The following is a 13,727-nucleotide window of genomic DNA, read 5'->3' on the forward strand; positions in this document are numbered from 1 at the left end:
ACTTCCTGGGGGTGTGTTTTAAGACACAATAAGCCAGACACCTCTTTTTTTTTTACCTTGATGATGTTGTTCTATCTACTCCATGTATGTGTGCTCCTCTTGCCCTCCTTGTCTCTTAAGCACTGCCCAGGAGCTCTGTACCTGGTAACAGACTGGCCTGAAAGGGAGCAGTCTCCTCCTTTGTCTGGTCTCTACAGTGGCTTATATTCTCTTCTGATCTCTGCAGTGGGCTATTGCCAAGTTCCTGCTTCTGGGACTGAGATTCAGACGTTAGTCCAAAAGAAAAATGTCTTGCATGTTGGCTGTGCTAACCTAAGCTCTGGCTGCTTTCTGTGCTGATGCATCCTGCAGATAGTTAGTGCTTGGAGTCTTCCCCATTTTCATTAGCCTATACTTCAAAAGTTGGGGTTTGGATTTTCCACTCTTCTCCTTATATGTCTTTTCTGTCATGGTGTTTTGACTGTAGCTGGTGCACACCATGCTGTAATTCTCTCAAAGCTCTTGGCCTCTTCTTTGCTTGCATCTTCTAAAGCAACAGGTGAAACAGAGCCTGGTAATAAGCATCTTGCTGTTCTGTTGTTCTGTGCTTATCATTTACCCTTTGTTTGCTGTCCTTGAGGCACTGTTCAATCTGGTGATGGAAGTTAATAGGTAGTAATCTCCAGGTGACATCTTTGCATGAGATGCTAGTAAATGTCCAAATAAGGTGGCAGCAGTCTGAGGCCTATCTGCTGTGTTACTTATGCTGAGCAACTTGCATTTATCTGTGAACACACCACCTCACAGCGCCCATGGAGGGATGCTTTTGCTTCCTCCTGTGCTTATGATAAAGTCAAAAGACATGAAGTAGTTGTACAGGATTGAGAAATTGTACCCCAGTGTCCCATGTCCCAGTCAAGTGTCTGACTAAAGGCTGATCAAAAACTGTGGTCTAGTTCCAGGTGTGAGGTGACCTCACTGGAATGCCATTGAGGTGGCATGTCACCCAGGCTGTGGCAACAATTTAAACTAGCTCTAAGCCTTCCTCTTGAAGGAAACTGTCATTTATGTGAAGCCCTGCACTTGTCTGGCACCTCTTTTAGCAATGAAGCCATGGGTGTAAGACAGGAAGTAAGGACTCCAACTATGAGGTCATGTGTGCTGTTTTTAAGCTGCTGAGAGATGCCCCATATAGGGCATCCAGTCTTGCTGGTAGCAACTTGGTGCTCACAACTGGGCTAAGAGCTGTGAGCCTTCCCCCAGTGCAGCAAGCCAGATGAGTGGGGCTGTGTTGGTCCATGGTTCCTCCTAAAGTGCGCTTATTTCCTGCTAGCTGAATGAATGAACATATGATATTTTGATATCTGCAAGAATTAAAAGCAAGTGGTGTAGCTCTTAGTATCTGCTCCCCATGGGGAAGGGCATGTCTCTTCTCATGGGGTGGGGGGATAAGTCTGCTCCCCATAGCTGATGTTTTGTAAGGAGCAGGCTGTCGATGGGCTCTGTTGTGCCCAGCTACCATATAGTGCGCTGCGCCTGGCAGAACAAGAACAGCTTCCAAAAGTGTGGAAGCAAAGGGAGGGCAGGGAGGAATCATTCCCAGCCTTTGCTGGCAATAGCAGAGTATGGTTTTTTTTCTTCATACCAGCTAGGAATGGAAGGGAAATAGTCAACTCTGTTCCTGTGCCTGAACCAAGGCTCACTTAGTTGAAAAGACAAAGTCTGGGGATGTGTAGCTCCTCTTCTGGAAAAGAACAGCCAAAGATTTAACCACCACTGGGGCTCGGCCTGGCCATGAGCACTTTGGGACTCCAAAGGCATTTGAAAGCTCACAGCTGATGACTGATGCTTCTTTAACCCGTCTGGGCAGCTGACCCTGCCTTGAAGATAACTTGGATTGGACAACATCTTTGAGCTCAAGCTGACCATGGACATAAAGCAACCTTGTGCTTTAAGGTCCAGCTGCTGTTCTGTTGCCACTTCGTATACTACTGTCCAGGGTAAAACACAGGAACCTTCAAAAACATTGGTTCCTTTTGTTCCTGCATGTTTCTAAAAAGAAAGATGTGTGTCTGCTGCCTTGGATCGCAGCAGTCTTCACTGCCTGTGTGTTGCACTCTGCTAGCGGTTTTCAAACATAACTGAAAACAAAAGCTTCAGCAGAATAACAAAATACCCAACACTACCCCGGTGAATGTTAAACAGAGACTGTCAGCAGTGTAAACCCCCATGCTTTCAGGCAAGGACAGAGCTCTGCAGGGAGCTTAAGGCAGTAGCACTGTTTAAATCATTTTATCTTGCAGTGCTTACTGCGGGGAGGAGGGAAGGCAGTTGCTGCCATTACAAGTGATGTGACAGAGTGAGATTAGATAGACTATGACTCCCATTCAGAGGGGCAGTTCCTGTGTGTCCCTGAATTATTTAGTGACTAAGGAGGGATCTTTGCAACTGCTTTGACAACATCTAACCCTCACTTGGGAAGGACAGAGTAACAGAAATCTAGTTTATCAGGAGAGCTTTCTTTTGTGTGTCTTTGTCCTGTAGTTCTCATGCATTTCAGATACTCACTTGGCCCCTGAACACTGGTGGGATGGAACTGATTTCTGCTGCAATCATTGTACTATTTGCAAATGTTTGGGTTGCTCTATAGATAGCAATCTGTGACAGCAGCTGCCAGGTGTGTTTCTTATGTCAAGAAGCCAAACTTTTCATGCTCTTTATTCAGTCCAGAGTAGCCCATTGAGCGGAGCAGTACAGTGCTTGTGCAGCCAAGAGAGGAATGCAGGCAGAAGAATGGCGACAGGACATTTCCTGTTCTGCATCTGCAAATGTCGTACAGGCTTTAGCAGCGTGGGCAGCACAAGCTTAAAGGCCTTATTGCAAGCTCTCCCTACTGCCACCTAGGTTTTGGGGAGAATTTCATTTATCTCTCTCTCCACCCCACAAGGCAAAATCACATAGACTTAAAAGCAGTCTTTGCCTGTAACCCACAAACACGGACCCTGCCCTAGTCTGTTCCACTCCACTTTGTGAGACTTTCTGCAGAGGTAAGGGGAAGGGCTTTACTACTGGAGCAGGGCCCAAGGGTACACTCATGAGTCCCTACCCAGCCTCAGTTATGGGCTTTATTTGAATTTACCACATTGCAAATGGAGAAGGAATTACTGAGGGTTGAAAGAAGGGTATGACAGCCTCTCTCTAACCCCTTTTGATAGTCAGGGGTACGTGATCCTGTGTTGCAGAGGAGTGGTCTACCTTGGTGGGAGGGCACGGAGCAGAATTTTGGAGACTCAGCATCCATTTAGACTTGTTGGGGAGTCACTGGGTTAAAGTATGACTGAGCTTTAGACACATCCTACGTCATGGGTAGAGATGTTGACTGAAACACTGACTTCATTGTAGGTGTTTCACTGTCTGGGTCAAGGACCATCTCTACCTCAGCTCATGACCAAAGCAGGGAATATTTTCCCTCCTCCCTTTCTCTCCTCCAGCACTTTGCACAAAGCAAGCCTATGCCTCCTGCAGCATAGCATACATACTCAGTGTCTGCGCTCTACTGGGGCAGGGGTGCAGCTGGAAGCCTTTTAATTAACAGACTGCTCTACAGAGTCTCTTGAGGTTTACTTCACGCTTCATTGAGATGTTTGCTCCATCTTGTTTCAAGGCAATGTTACTCCAGCTCAGAATAATAATCTTCATCCTAGATTCCATGGTAGCAAAGAGAATCACTTAAAGTACATGCCTGGTTTGTAAATCTTTTTATTAAAAGAGTTGATTTTCTCATTTCCACAGTAGTAAAGCTTTGGCACTTACAGTATAAAAATAATCACCAATCATAATTACACCAAATTCCTCTTTGTCAACTGCATACTAAGTGTCTTCAATTCATTTTATTCCCATATAAAAACACTCAAAGGTCAGGGGAAGAAAACTGATAAATAACAGTATGAGATATAAAGATACAGCTAGAAAAATACTAGGATCATTGAGAAAGAATTAGGACTGTGCATATTTTAAATATCACAGTGATTGGATTTGCTGTTCCTATCTTATTGCTGGCTGCACGCTTATGTGAAAGCAGAAGTGTTTGGTGGACTTTCCTATCACTAAACCTCAGTAATGTTGTACTCAAATGTTCTTTGCGTAGAATGGAACCTTGAATTTCTACACCCTCCCTCCCTCTTAATGTTTTGACACCCCCCCCCAATTTGTGATTTAGCATCTCTCCTCCCTTTTTGAATTTGAAAATACTGACTGATGTTCAACATTTTGAGCAAAACCATGACAATCGCTATCAATCATCAGAAAAGTCTGAAACACTCCAAGAGTGGCGCTTGGAGAAGCTGTGAGTTGAGCTTAAGCTGGGAAAATGGCTCCAGAGCAGAGGGCCATTCTCCAAAGATGCAGTTTTGCTAGCATCACTCCAGTTTGGATGGTAATCGTGGCAGGTAAGTGTTTATACTTTGGTTTGTCTGTTGCCATTGCTGCAAGAAGTCTTGCTGGATGTTACTTTCCCCGTGGATGTTGTGTGTCTGCCTGTACATCTAGGGGCATGAAACACTCAATGGGGCAGTTGACGTTCTGTCAGGAGGGAAGGAAATCAGTTAGCGCTCTGTCCTGTGAGGACGGACACCGCTGTGGTATAGTTTGGGCTGAGAACCGTTGCCAGGCTGGGTAGCCATTTAGCTTTCTCAGCACAAAGCACAGGGCCAGTTTAGAGCAGTGAACACCAGGACATGCACTACGCTACTGCCTCAGCCAGAGCATGCAGACGCATCCCAGCACTAGGAACCGAGAGGCCACGCTGACGTGTGACAGTGTGAGCTCAAGCATACGTTCTGGGATGTGCACAGTGGTTCGCTGGGTCGGTGACTACCATGCACTTCTGACCAAGCAGAAAGCTACACATAGCCCTTATCCCTCAAGCCCACATATCTATGCCATAGATCACTTGCAGTAAGGGAGGGCAGAGAAGGAAAGTATACTCACGGTGTTTGTGGCCTGGTGGTATCTCTGTGTATACTGTGTGTAAGTATGCCCAGCAGAACCTTCAGGGGCCACCTCTACGCTAGGTCTGCGGCAGTTGTCACAACGCCAGCCCTAGAGAAAGAGAACGTGTGGGCACTGGTCAGATGATGCTAATGTGGATGGCCAAGAAGCTGCCACTAGTCATACATGTGGGCACAGCTCCACCAGCATCAGTGAGGTTGCTCCCATTTTATGCCACACAGGCCCCAACACAAGTACTCCTCCAGCTCTCCTATATTTCTTTTTATGTGGGCCTGTTTTGGCCAGACATTAGAGGTCTTTAGAACTGCACTCCAGCACAGCCTTGTCCCTTCATTCCCTGTGTTCAGCACACCAATGCCCTCCAACTTACCTGCTGTCCTCCATAACAAGTGCAGGAGCAGATGGCCCCAAAGTACTCCTTCTGCCACTGCTCTCCTACTTGGTACATTTTCCCATCATCATAGCATGTGGTCTCATCTGTGGAGAAACAGGCAGAGATCAGTTGCATGGATTGCACTTGGCTTTAAGCATTCTCAGAGCAGTACAGAGCTCAGGCCAGTGTGCTCTCCCTCTCTGACTGAAGCCTCACTGACTGGCAGGGGCAACATCAGTTGGTTGTATAGCTCCCCAGCTTTAAACTAGAACATAAGGGTGTTTTGTCTAACAAGAGCCATGCTGTTTAATTTGAAGCATGACGTCTAGAGGATCTTCAGGCAATAGGCCCAGCAGAAAAGTACTGTGTCACTGATTAGGGTGATCTACATCACTGAGAACAGTGACTTGTCCCTCTTGTGTGGCTCCAGGGCCAAAGGCAGATGGCTGCTGAGTCTGCTGTGACTCTAGCTAACAAAAAGGAGGTTTCTTTTCAAGCCTGGGAATGAGTTTTATGCCTTCAGTTCTTCTGAGAACTGATTCAATCTCTTACTGATTCACCCTCTGAAATTTACATACTTTGCTTGCCCCCTGTGGCAGGACCAGATGTTAATAGGAACAGCCCTGAGGTGCTGAAATTTCCTGAATGGGAGTTCAATTAATCGAACATCAGGAGACTTACGAGGTTCACACTTGAATTCTCCTTTTCCATTTCCAAGGCAGGTGCAGCTCATCATCTGGCCATTCTCTCCTTGACGGTCCCACTTCTCCCCAATCTTGTAGTTCACCCCATTATCATGGCACCACTCTAGAGTTGGCAGAGAGAGAGCAAGAAGCTGGAGTTATCCTTAGGACTGCAGTAACGTGAACAGCTTGGTGTTGTCCCAGGAGCCAAGAGAAGAGCAGGAAAAAGAATCTTTTTGGCTCATGTAAGCCCCAAGGAGGAAATGAGTTCCTGCTGAAAATGGGTTTAACTCTTGGAGATTTTAACTGCTGAGGACTGTTAGAGCTCTGGGAAATGGCTAGAGGCTTTTATAAAAAGAGTATGTGGGATATGACAGAATAGGGAGGGGAAATGAGGGTTAGCTAATAGAAGAGTACAAGAAATGAAAAAGAATTTAACAGACATGAGGCAGGAAGGAAATGAAAAATATTGCAAATACTCTTTCTTTTGAGCAAATACCCAGTAAAACTGTAGCACAGAGACTGCAAAACACAGTGGGCAAGCCATGTGTATCAAATGATGAAATATCAATATTAATCCTGTAAAACAAGTGTCTTCCCCTAAAGCTGCTCCTCCAAGTCTATGCAAACTGCACAAACACCATCTTTGCTCAGCTTAGTCCACAATTTAAAAGCACCAATTAAACTAGCTGGATATGCTGTGTTAAACCACTCAATTGCAGACATTTGTTCCATTCCCTTACAGGCAGTTTGATATTCTTCCATGTAAACCACAGTCCTGCAAATAATGAAACTTAGTGCCCCAGCAGAGGTGTTGCCTGCGTGACAGAGTTTCAAAAAGCAGCTGACAAGATGCTTCACTGTCTGCAATGCAAAGCAGCCTCAGTACTTGCTGTGATACCCACTGAAATCCACACAAGTCCTGCCTGGCCAATGTATATAATGTGTACCAACGTATATAATTAGAAGATGAAAATTCAACCTCAATTTAATACTCAAAGCTGTCTTCTCAAGTGGCTGCATAGACACTGTCACTTATGCATATTGCAAGGGTAGTGAAAAACCCCCAAACTGTGGTGAGAAGAGTCCTTAAGTATCAATACAATATTGATTGTTGCTGATACAGTCAACATCAGGTAAGCTGGACAGCTCAAAGGTAACCAAATGGTAACACCAGGTAAGCTACATGGCTCAGAGGTAAGCAAAGTTTTCCATCAGTTGTCATGATGCAAAACACTGCTTTGGTTTACCAAACCGAAGAGCCTGCATTTACTTGCGTCATGTTTGGATCAGGCTGCTTTTGTCAAACATGGAGCTTGGAGACAGGGATGGTCAAAAGCAAGCTACTCACTAGAAGAATCGCATCTGAAATGACCACTGCCAAAGCCTAAACACTGGCACCAGAGTTTAAAGCCAGTTTCAGACAGCCGCTCCCATTCCTCGCCAATGGAATAGAAGGAGCCAGTGTAAGTATCAAAGCAGGTGTCATCAGCTGGCTGGTTTAGTCCTTCAGACACTGGAACGAAAAGAGAAGAGACAGGCATCACACACAGCAAGAGGAACTACTGAAAGACAGAATGACTTTCACTGAACACAGGCCTTTTTTTTGTTTCTTATAATACCCTGGCAGTAATGGAGCTACCCCACAGACTGATGCTTGATGGTTCTGTCAGCAGTCCAGACTCCCAGTGATATATTTTCCATTTGCATGTGTCAGCAGTTGAATGATAAAAAAAGCTGACAAGAAGGCTATTTTCACTTTGATTTGCCAAGTTTCAAGCAAGTGTGAGTTTTTGCATTTGCTGCTGGACAGAACAACCTGACTTAAGCCTGTTTTGAAGGGAAAGGTGCCATGCAATGCTGGAGCACAGCAGGAGGTTGGTAGCTGCATGTGCGCTTTTTAGGGGCACTTCAGACTTTAGCTCATTGCAGAGGGATGGAAGGAGATTAGACCATACTGTTGTATAGATTAATTTCCACCTTAGGTGTATGCCTTGATTAGAAAGTGGGTGGTTTACAGCCACCAGTTCAGTATGTGTGACAGACATAAGTCAGCTGGGGTGTGGAAAGGGGGAAACTGCCTTATTTCCCAGAGAGGTGGGGAAAGTGGGATGCTGCATGGACATACTTAATGGGTGGACAAAGTAAACCCTCAGTGTTTCATTTACTCTGTTCCCATCCTGTCCTCATGTTCTTTTTTACCTCAAAAACACACAGGAGGAGACAGAAGGAGAGAAAGTTGTTGACCAGACTCCTGGTGCTGGTAAAAACGAAGCCCAGGATGCACAGGTGTGTGTGGCCTCTGGGTTTCCAGCTGTGGCAAGTGCTGAGTCTGACCACAAGCATTTGTGGCTGGTCACATTGCTTCTGAGTGTTGCCGATGTGTGTTTAATCAGCATCTCTGTGGGCAGCCTGTCCTGCAGTCAGACCTTCAGGATAGTTATCTGGCAGAACTGCTGGACCAAGACAGCAGCAGCAGGAAATGACTGGCAGAACAGTTAGTCTGGCCACCAGCATATTCCCATAAAAAAAGATGTGTTACTGTGACAGCAGATCCTTGCCCTGGGCAGGAATCTTCAACACCAGCATGATCCCTGACTTCCTTTCAGAACAGCAAATAGCAGAGCAGATCTCTTTCTCTCTTCATCACTAACCCCAGAAAAGTATTTGGAGCCTCAAAGTATATTCTTCATGATTCGACAACAGCTCAGAACAGGTCTAGTCACACCATCAGTTAACCAAAACCAATGGACCTCTTAAATCACTTATCCCAGTGCCCTGCTATGAGCTCTCCTTGTCAGGAGGTTTCCTTTCTGAGCTACTCTCAAGCCTGGGCATTACGCAGGTTGCCCTGAGCAAGGAAAATGAGGTAGGGACAGCACAGATTAACCTAGATTCCACAAAGCTTTTACTTACCAGTATTGCCAACTGTGACCACCTCCTCCAGCACCTTTTGTCTACGGTGATCTTTTAGGGCTTCCACTATAATGTTGTAGGTAGCTCCTCTTGTAAGACCAGTGAGTGTGGCACTGGAGGAAGTTCCAGGAACCCTGAACTGCAACAAGAAGCAATACCAAGTTACCAGAATGGAAAGAGCAATTACTCCTTAAGGTGTTATCCTACTCAGAGGAAACAGAGGGTGTTTTTGTTGACTCCTGTGCTCTGTACTGTAATGGGGCCAGCCCAATCCCCTTAGACATTGAGAACTTCAGACAATACCAAGTTAAACTTGACTACTCCAAACTACAGTTCATGAGGGATGTGCTATTACCAGAGTTTCAGGAAAACAGAAACCAAGGGAGACAAAGGAGATGGTTTGAGTCTTTGGCTTGGAGAAGCAGCACCTCAGTTTTTGGAACTCCCCATCACCTTCACAGCAGACCCTTCTCTGATGAAACGTTGATACTGACAGCGTTTTGAGAGCTTTCTGTGATAGCAGTTTTTTCCATGAAGGAGAGGGAGGTATTTATCCTGCTCTCAGCCACTTGTTAGTAAGACTCTCTTAAGCCAACTCCAGCTGCCTCTCCCTTCAAACAGCAAGGGGACTGGACTCCCAAAAAAGATCTCCTGCCACAGGTGAGGCTAATACTGTTTCTGTTCTGAGACAGTTCAGATACCTGCAGAGTATCTTCATCCTGGCTGACAGGCTGACAGGAGATGATGTATTCAGAGCTTTCCAGTAATGGCCTCCAGGAGATGGTTGTCTGAGAAAGAGCTTCTTGACCTGTGGTGTAATTGCGCCTGGGCACGCGGGAGTGAGGGTATGAAGGTTCCACTACGATAGGCACTTGGTACCCAGGGATTTCAATCGCTTCATCAACATTTGGTGGCTGCCGTCTTGACCCAGGTCTAAGGGGAGTTGCTGTAGTAGGTATAGGGCGTCTGTAGCCTTGCTCCTCAAAGAAGACTTGCTGACCCTGGTGTCCTATGGTCTGCGGGTGGCCAGAGGTGCCTGGAAGTTGGATACCGTTTCCATTGTCATACCTATTGTTTGTGTGGTAAGGGGTCCCCTCGTCAACAGAAGGTACATCGAGAATGTCGGGTTGGTTGGGGTGCGGTCTGGTAATCAGCGTAGGAAGATCATCTGGTCAAAGAAAGGTTAGAAGCCATAAAGCAAAGCGTGGTAAATTAAAGAGCTGGAGTGGAGCTGTTCGTTGCTCCAGGCATACACGGATTGGCAATCATCCCAAGATGCAACACATTTCTTATGACCTCATTGTGAAGGTAATTTCTGTACTATATAAACATATGTATCATGGGCATAAGAAGTGTGTTGGTATGAAATGTTCATACAGCCAAGCAATAGTTTCAAACACTGCAACCCAAGGAAGCACCACTGCTCATATTGAGAAGAAGAAACGATTACAAGAGATATTCATAAGTTATCAGTTTCAGAAAAATCACTGGTATGCAGTAAGAAACCAACACCTTGGTCACATTTGGATATACAATTGTCATTTTGCTTGCTACAGATACCTCAATCTCATACTGCAGAGAGTGTAAAGTTAAGAAATGTAAATGGCAACAAATAACATCTTCATGTGCTAGATGGAAATGTGAGTGTTACCCCTAATTTAATTACCAGTTGCACAGCCAGGCAAGGATCAAGCACTGAACATGTTCTGTTTTTAGCATTCAAATGCAGCTAAATGTAATTAATGTAACTTCAGTCTTACCTCCTGCATCCTAGATGGGGAAACCTCCTTACAAAACGTACTTGACTCATTAAAAAGGTGTGGCTGAGTGGTGTGAACAGGGTATTTTAAAAAACGTTATTTCAGTCCAGAGATTGCATTCCTCAAGTGGAAAACATCACCCTCTACTGGCACACAAGAATCCAAAGCTTTGTTTTACCTGTCCTTTTTCTGCCAACCAGTGGTTCACTCTTTTGATTGTTCTTCACAGCAATGACATAAATGATGTATTCAGTTCCTGGTTCCAAACCTAGGGAGGGAGAGAGGACAGAAAGCAATCTTAAACTTAAGGGCTGCTATTCTTTTATGCCTCTGTGTGTGTAGTGTAAGACAGAGTGACAGGTGGGTATGGTTACAGACATATAGACTACGTGTATAGCCTAAGACAGAGTGAGAAGTAGGTATGGGCATATACATTTTGGATCTGAGGTTTCCTGGACAGCACAGAGGCTAGTCTCCTGCTCCTCAGAGCAAGTTTGGAATCTGACCATGTAAGCTGGAATCAGGGACACTGCAAGCATGTAGACTTTCTCCCTTGAACAGATGGCAATTGTGCTGGCAGTAGGAACACATCTGTAGATTGTTCAAATCTGACAGCTGATCTGATCAGTGAAATGCACTGTGTTTGTAGGACAGGTGTGCTTATAAAACCTGTGTCTGTCAAAGGAACAAAACCTTTGTCTTTCTCTTAGCTGACCATTAACACATTTGATAATTAGGCCTTCACTCTCTCTCTCCAAATTTGAGAGTTTGAAGTGAGATGCTCCCAGATGAAATGGAAACAGGTACCAGTAATTGTAGCTTCAGTGGTGCCAGGCCGAGGGCGAGGTAGAACCTCCTTAGCAGGTGAGCCAGGTTTCTCATATCTGATGATGTAGCCGGTGATCTTGGCTCGGGGAGGCTGCCAGGTAAGTAGGAGGGAGTTGCTTGTGGTTGTAAGGAAGCGCAGGTTAGAAGGAGCATCAATAGCTAGGCGAAAACAGAAGGAGAAAAGTCAAATGCAGTAATGGCAAGCACGTTCTTCACCTGAGCTGCTTTACCTGGCACTCTTTCTCAAGCTCAGGAGTAAAATGTACTGCTCTAAGTGATCAGATACAGACAACTTCTGACCAACTATGCGACGACTATGTGTTAGCTTGACCAGAAAAGTCAGACAAGATCTTTACCAGTGGAGGCATCGATCACTACTGGGGAACTGCGAGCGTTCTCATTCAGAGTATAAAGGTAGATCTTGTAGTCAGTGCCAGGCTGCAGGCCTGAAATGAAATTGAAACACAAATATTAGTTAATTGAGGAAGCCATCTGAAACAGGCATCAGAAAGTCTTTCAACAGCTAAAACTACGCTTGGAGCCTAGTCCAACTTCCAGCCCAACACCTCTGCAGTGAGCAGGAACATCACAGGTTGTCAGGGGTTGGAAGGGACCCAAAGAGATCATAGAGTCAAACCCCCTTGCCAGAGTAGGGCCATACAATCTAGCTCAGGTCACCATCTGCAACTAGATCAGGTTGCTAAAAACCTCATCCAACCAGACCCTAAACTTTTCCAAGGCAAGCTGGCCAGTGTTCCATCACTCACATTATGAAAAATATCGTTGTGTGTATCTAGTCTAAATCTCCCCTATTTTAGTTCAAAACAATCACCCCATGTCCTGTTGCAACAGGCCCTGATGAAAAGATTGTCCTCATCTTCGTTACAGGCTCTCTCTAAATAATGAATGGCTGCAATAAGGTGTCCTCACAGCCCTTTCTTCTCCAGGCTGAACAATCCAAACCTTCTCAGCCTGACCTCAGGGCAGAAGTATTCCAGCCCTCTAACCATTTTCATAGCTTCCTCTGGACCTGCTCCAACAGGTTCACAACTTGCTTGTGCTGAGAATGATTCCATAGTACTTGTCAGTTTCTACAGGAAACTGAACTACAAAACAAGACACCCAGGGTACCTTCTGATAAGATTCTGGAAGCTCCTGCACCTTCAGAAGCACCTCACTTACCAGTGATAGTGTAACTTCTGACATCAGGGCTGATGGTTCTTTGAATGGGGTTCTGGCCACTTGCTGGGACTGCATCAACTTGGAAGCCAGTGATGGTCTCAGTCTTGGTTCTCCAGGTAATAGTAATGGTTGTCTCAGTGGCATCTGTCACACGGGCCCTGCGAGGGGGGCTAACATCTGCACCAGGAGGAAATGGTCTCCTGTTAGTACTTTGGTGGTGGTGTGAATCTTAGTGTTTGTGATGGCCTTTCCTGAAGCTTTGTGTAGAGCCCTACTTTTGACACAGTAGGATCTCAGCCTCTGAACCCAGCACAGTACTAGCCAGTCATTTCTAGAGGATCGCTACTTACTTTCAAGAGTGGTGACCACTCCCTGGGCTGGTCGGCTGGTCAGAGAGTCCTTCAGGGCATACACACTCACTTCATACTTGGTTGCTACCTAAAATGGACAAAATTACACCATGTTATAAGAAGGACCTGGCACGGCAGAAACATTCCTGCCCTCATTCAGTGTTTGGTGGCACTATGTTTCTTGATCACTAGTTAATCAAGTACAAAACCTTAAATAACTCAGATCACTGAAGGACTGATGAAATAATCAGAATTATTTCCAGCTGCAATAAAACATTAGACATGGCCCTTGATAAACAGCACTGTTGATAATGCCAGTAGTGCACATGCACACACCCAAGAGCAGAGGAAATTTTGGAAGAAGCATCTGTGCTTCAAAGGTGGTTCTTCAGAAAAGCCTAATTTACATCCTGTTTTTCCTGGGGCTAATGGATGCCATTTGTTATGATAAGGTGTTCTTACTGTGAAGAAAAGAGAATGGCAGAAATTATAGCATGGTCTTTTGTCCTCGACTGCATCAGATCAGGAGTCCACTTAGAATGTTTTTTTAAGGGTCATTTTTGAAAATGATTCATTAAGCTCCTTAAAAATTTATCAGTAGCTTTTAAAGATAGCAGGAACAATAAAAGCAGTGATTTTCAGCCTT

At 45.2% G+C, this 13,727-nt stretch overlaps 1 protein-coding gene across 4 annotated transcripts in view; it reads right to left on the reverse strand.

Annotated features, from left to right (window-relative positions):
- Positions 1-4,180: 4,180 nt before the first annotated feature.
- The window catches only part of FN1 (fibronectin 1), a 54,109-nt gene continuing 44,562 nt past the window's right edge, over positions 4,181-13,727 (reverse strand). For all 4 annotated transcript variants that reach the window (XM_064159145.1, XM_064159135.1, XM_064159125.1 and 1 more), the window contains 12 exons: positions 13,082-13,169; positions 12,732-12,908; positions 11,906-11,995; positions 11,529-11,708; positions 10,900-10,989; positions 9,663-10,129; positions 8,962-9,100; positions 7,397-7,561; positions 6,044-6,169; positions 5,360-5,466; positions 4,969-5,079; positions 4,181-4,560 (listed from right to left, as the gene is read on the reverse strand). In XM_064159145.1, the coding sequence (XP_064015215.1) occupies positions 4,486-4,560; positions 4,969-5,079; positions 5,360-5,466; positions 6,044-6,169; positions 7,397-7,561; positions 8,962-9,100; positions 9,663-10,129; positions 10,900-10,989; positions 11,529-11,708; positions 11,906-11,995; positions 12,732-12,908; positions 13,082-13,169 (1,815 nt within the window). In that variant the 3' untranslated portion in view covers positions 4,181-4,485. The remainder of the gene's footprint in view (positions 4,561-4,968; positions 5,080-5,359; positions 5,467-6,043; positions 6,170-7,396; positions 7,562-8,961; positions 9,101-9,662; positions 10,130-10,899; positions 10,990-11,528; positions 11,709-11,905; positions 11,996-12,731; positions 12,909-13,081; positions 13,170-13,727) is intronic.

This window comes from Pogoniulus pusillus, chromosome 2, assembly GCF_015220805.1.
Source record: "Pogoniulus pusillus isolate bPogPus1 chromosome 2, bPogPus1.pri, whole genome shotgun sequence".
NCBI classification, from domain to species: Eukaryota; Metazoa; Chordata; class Aves; order Piciformes; family Lybiidae; genus Pogoniulus; species Pogoniulus pusillus.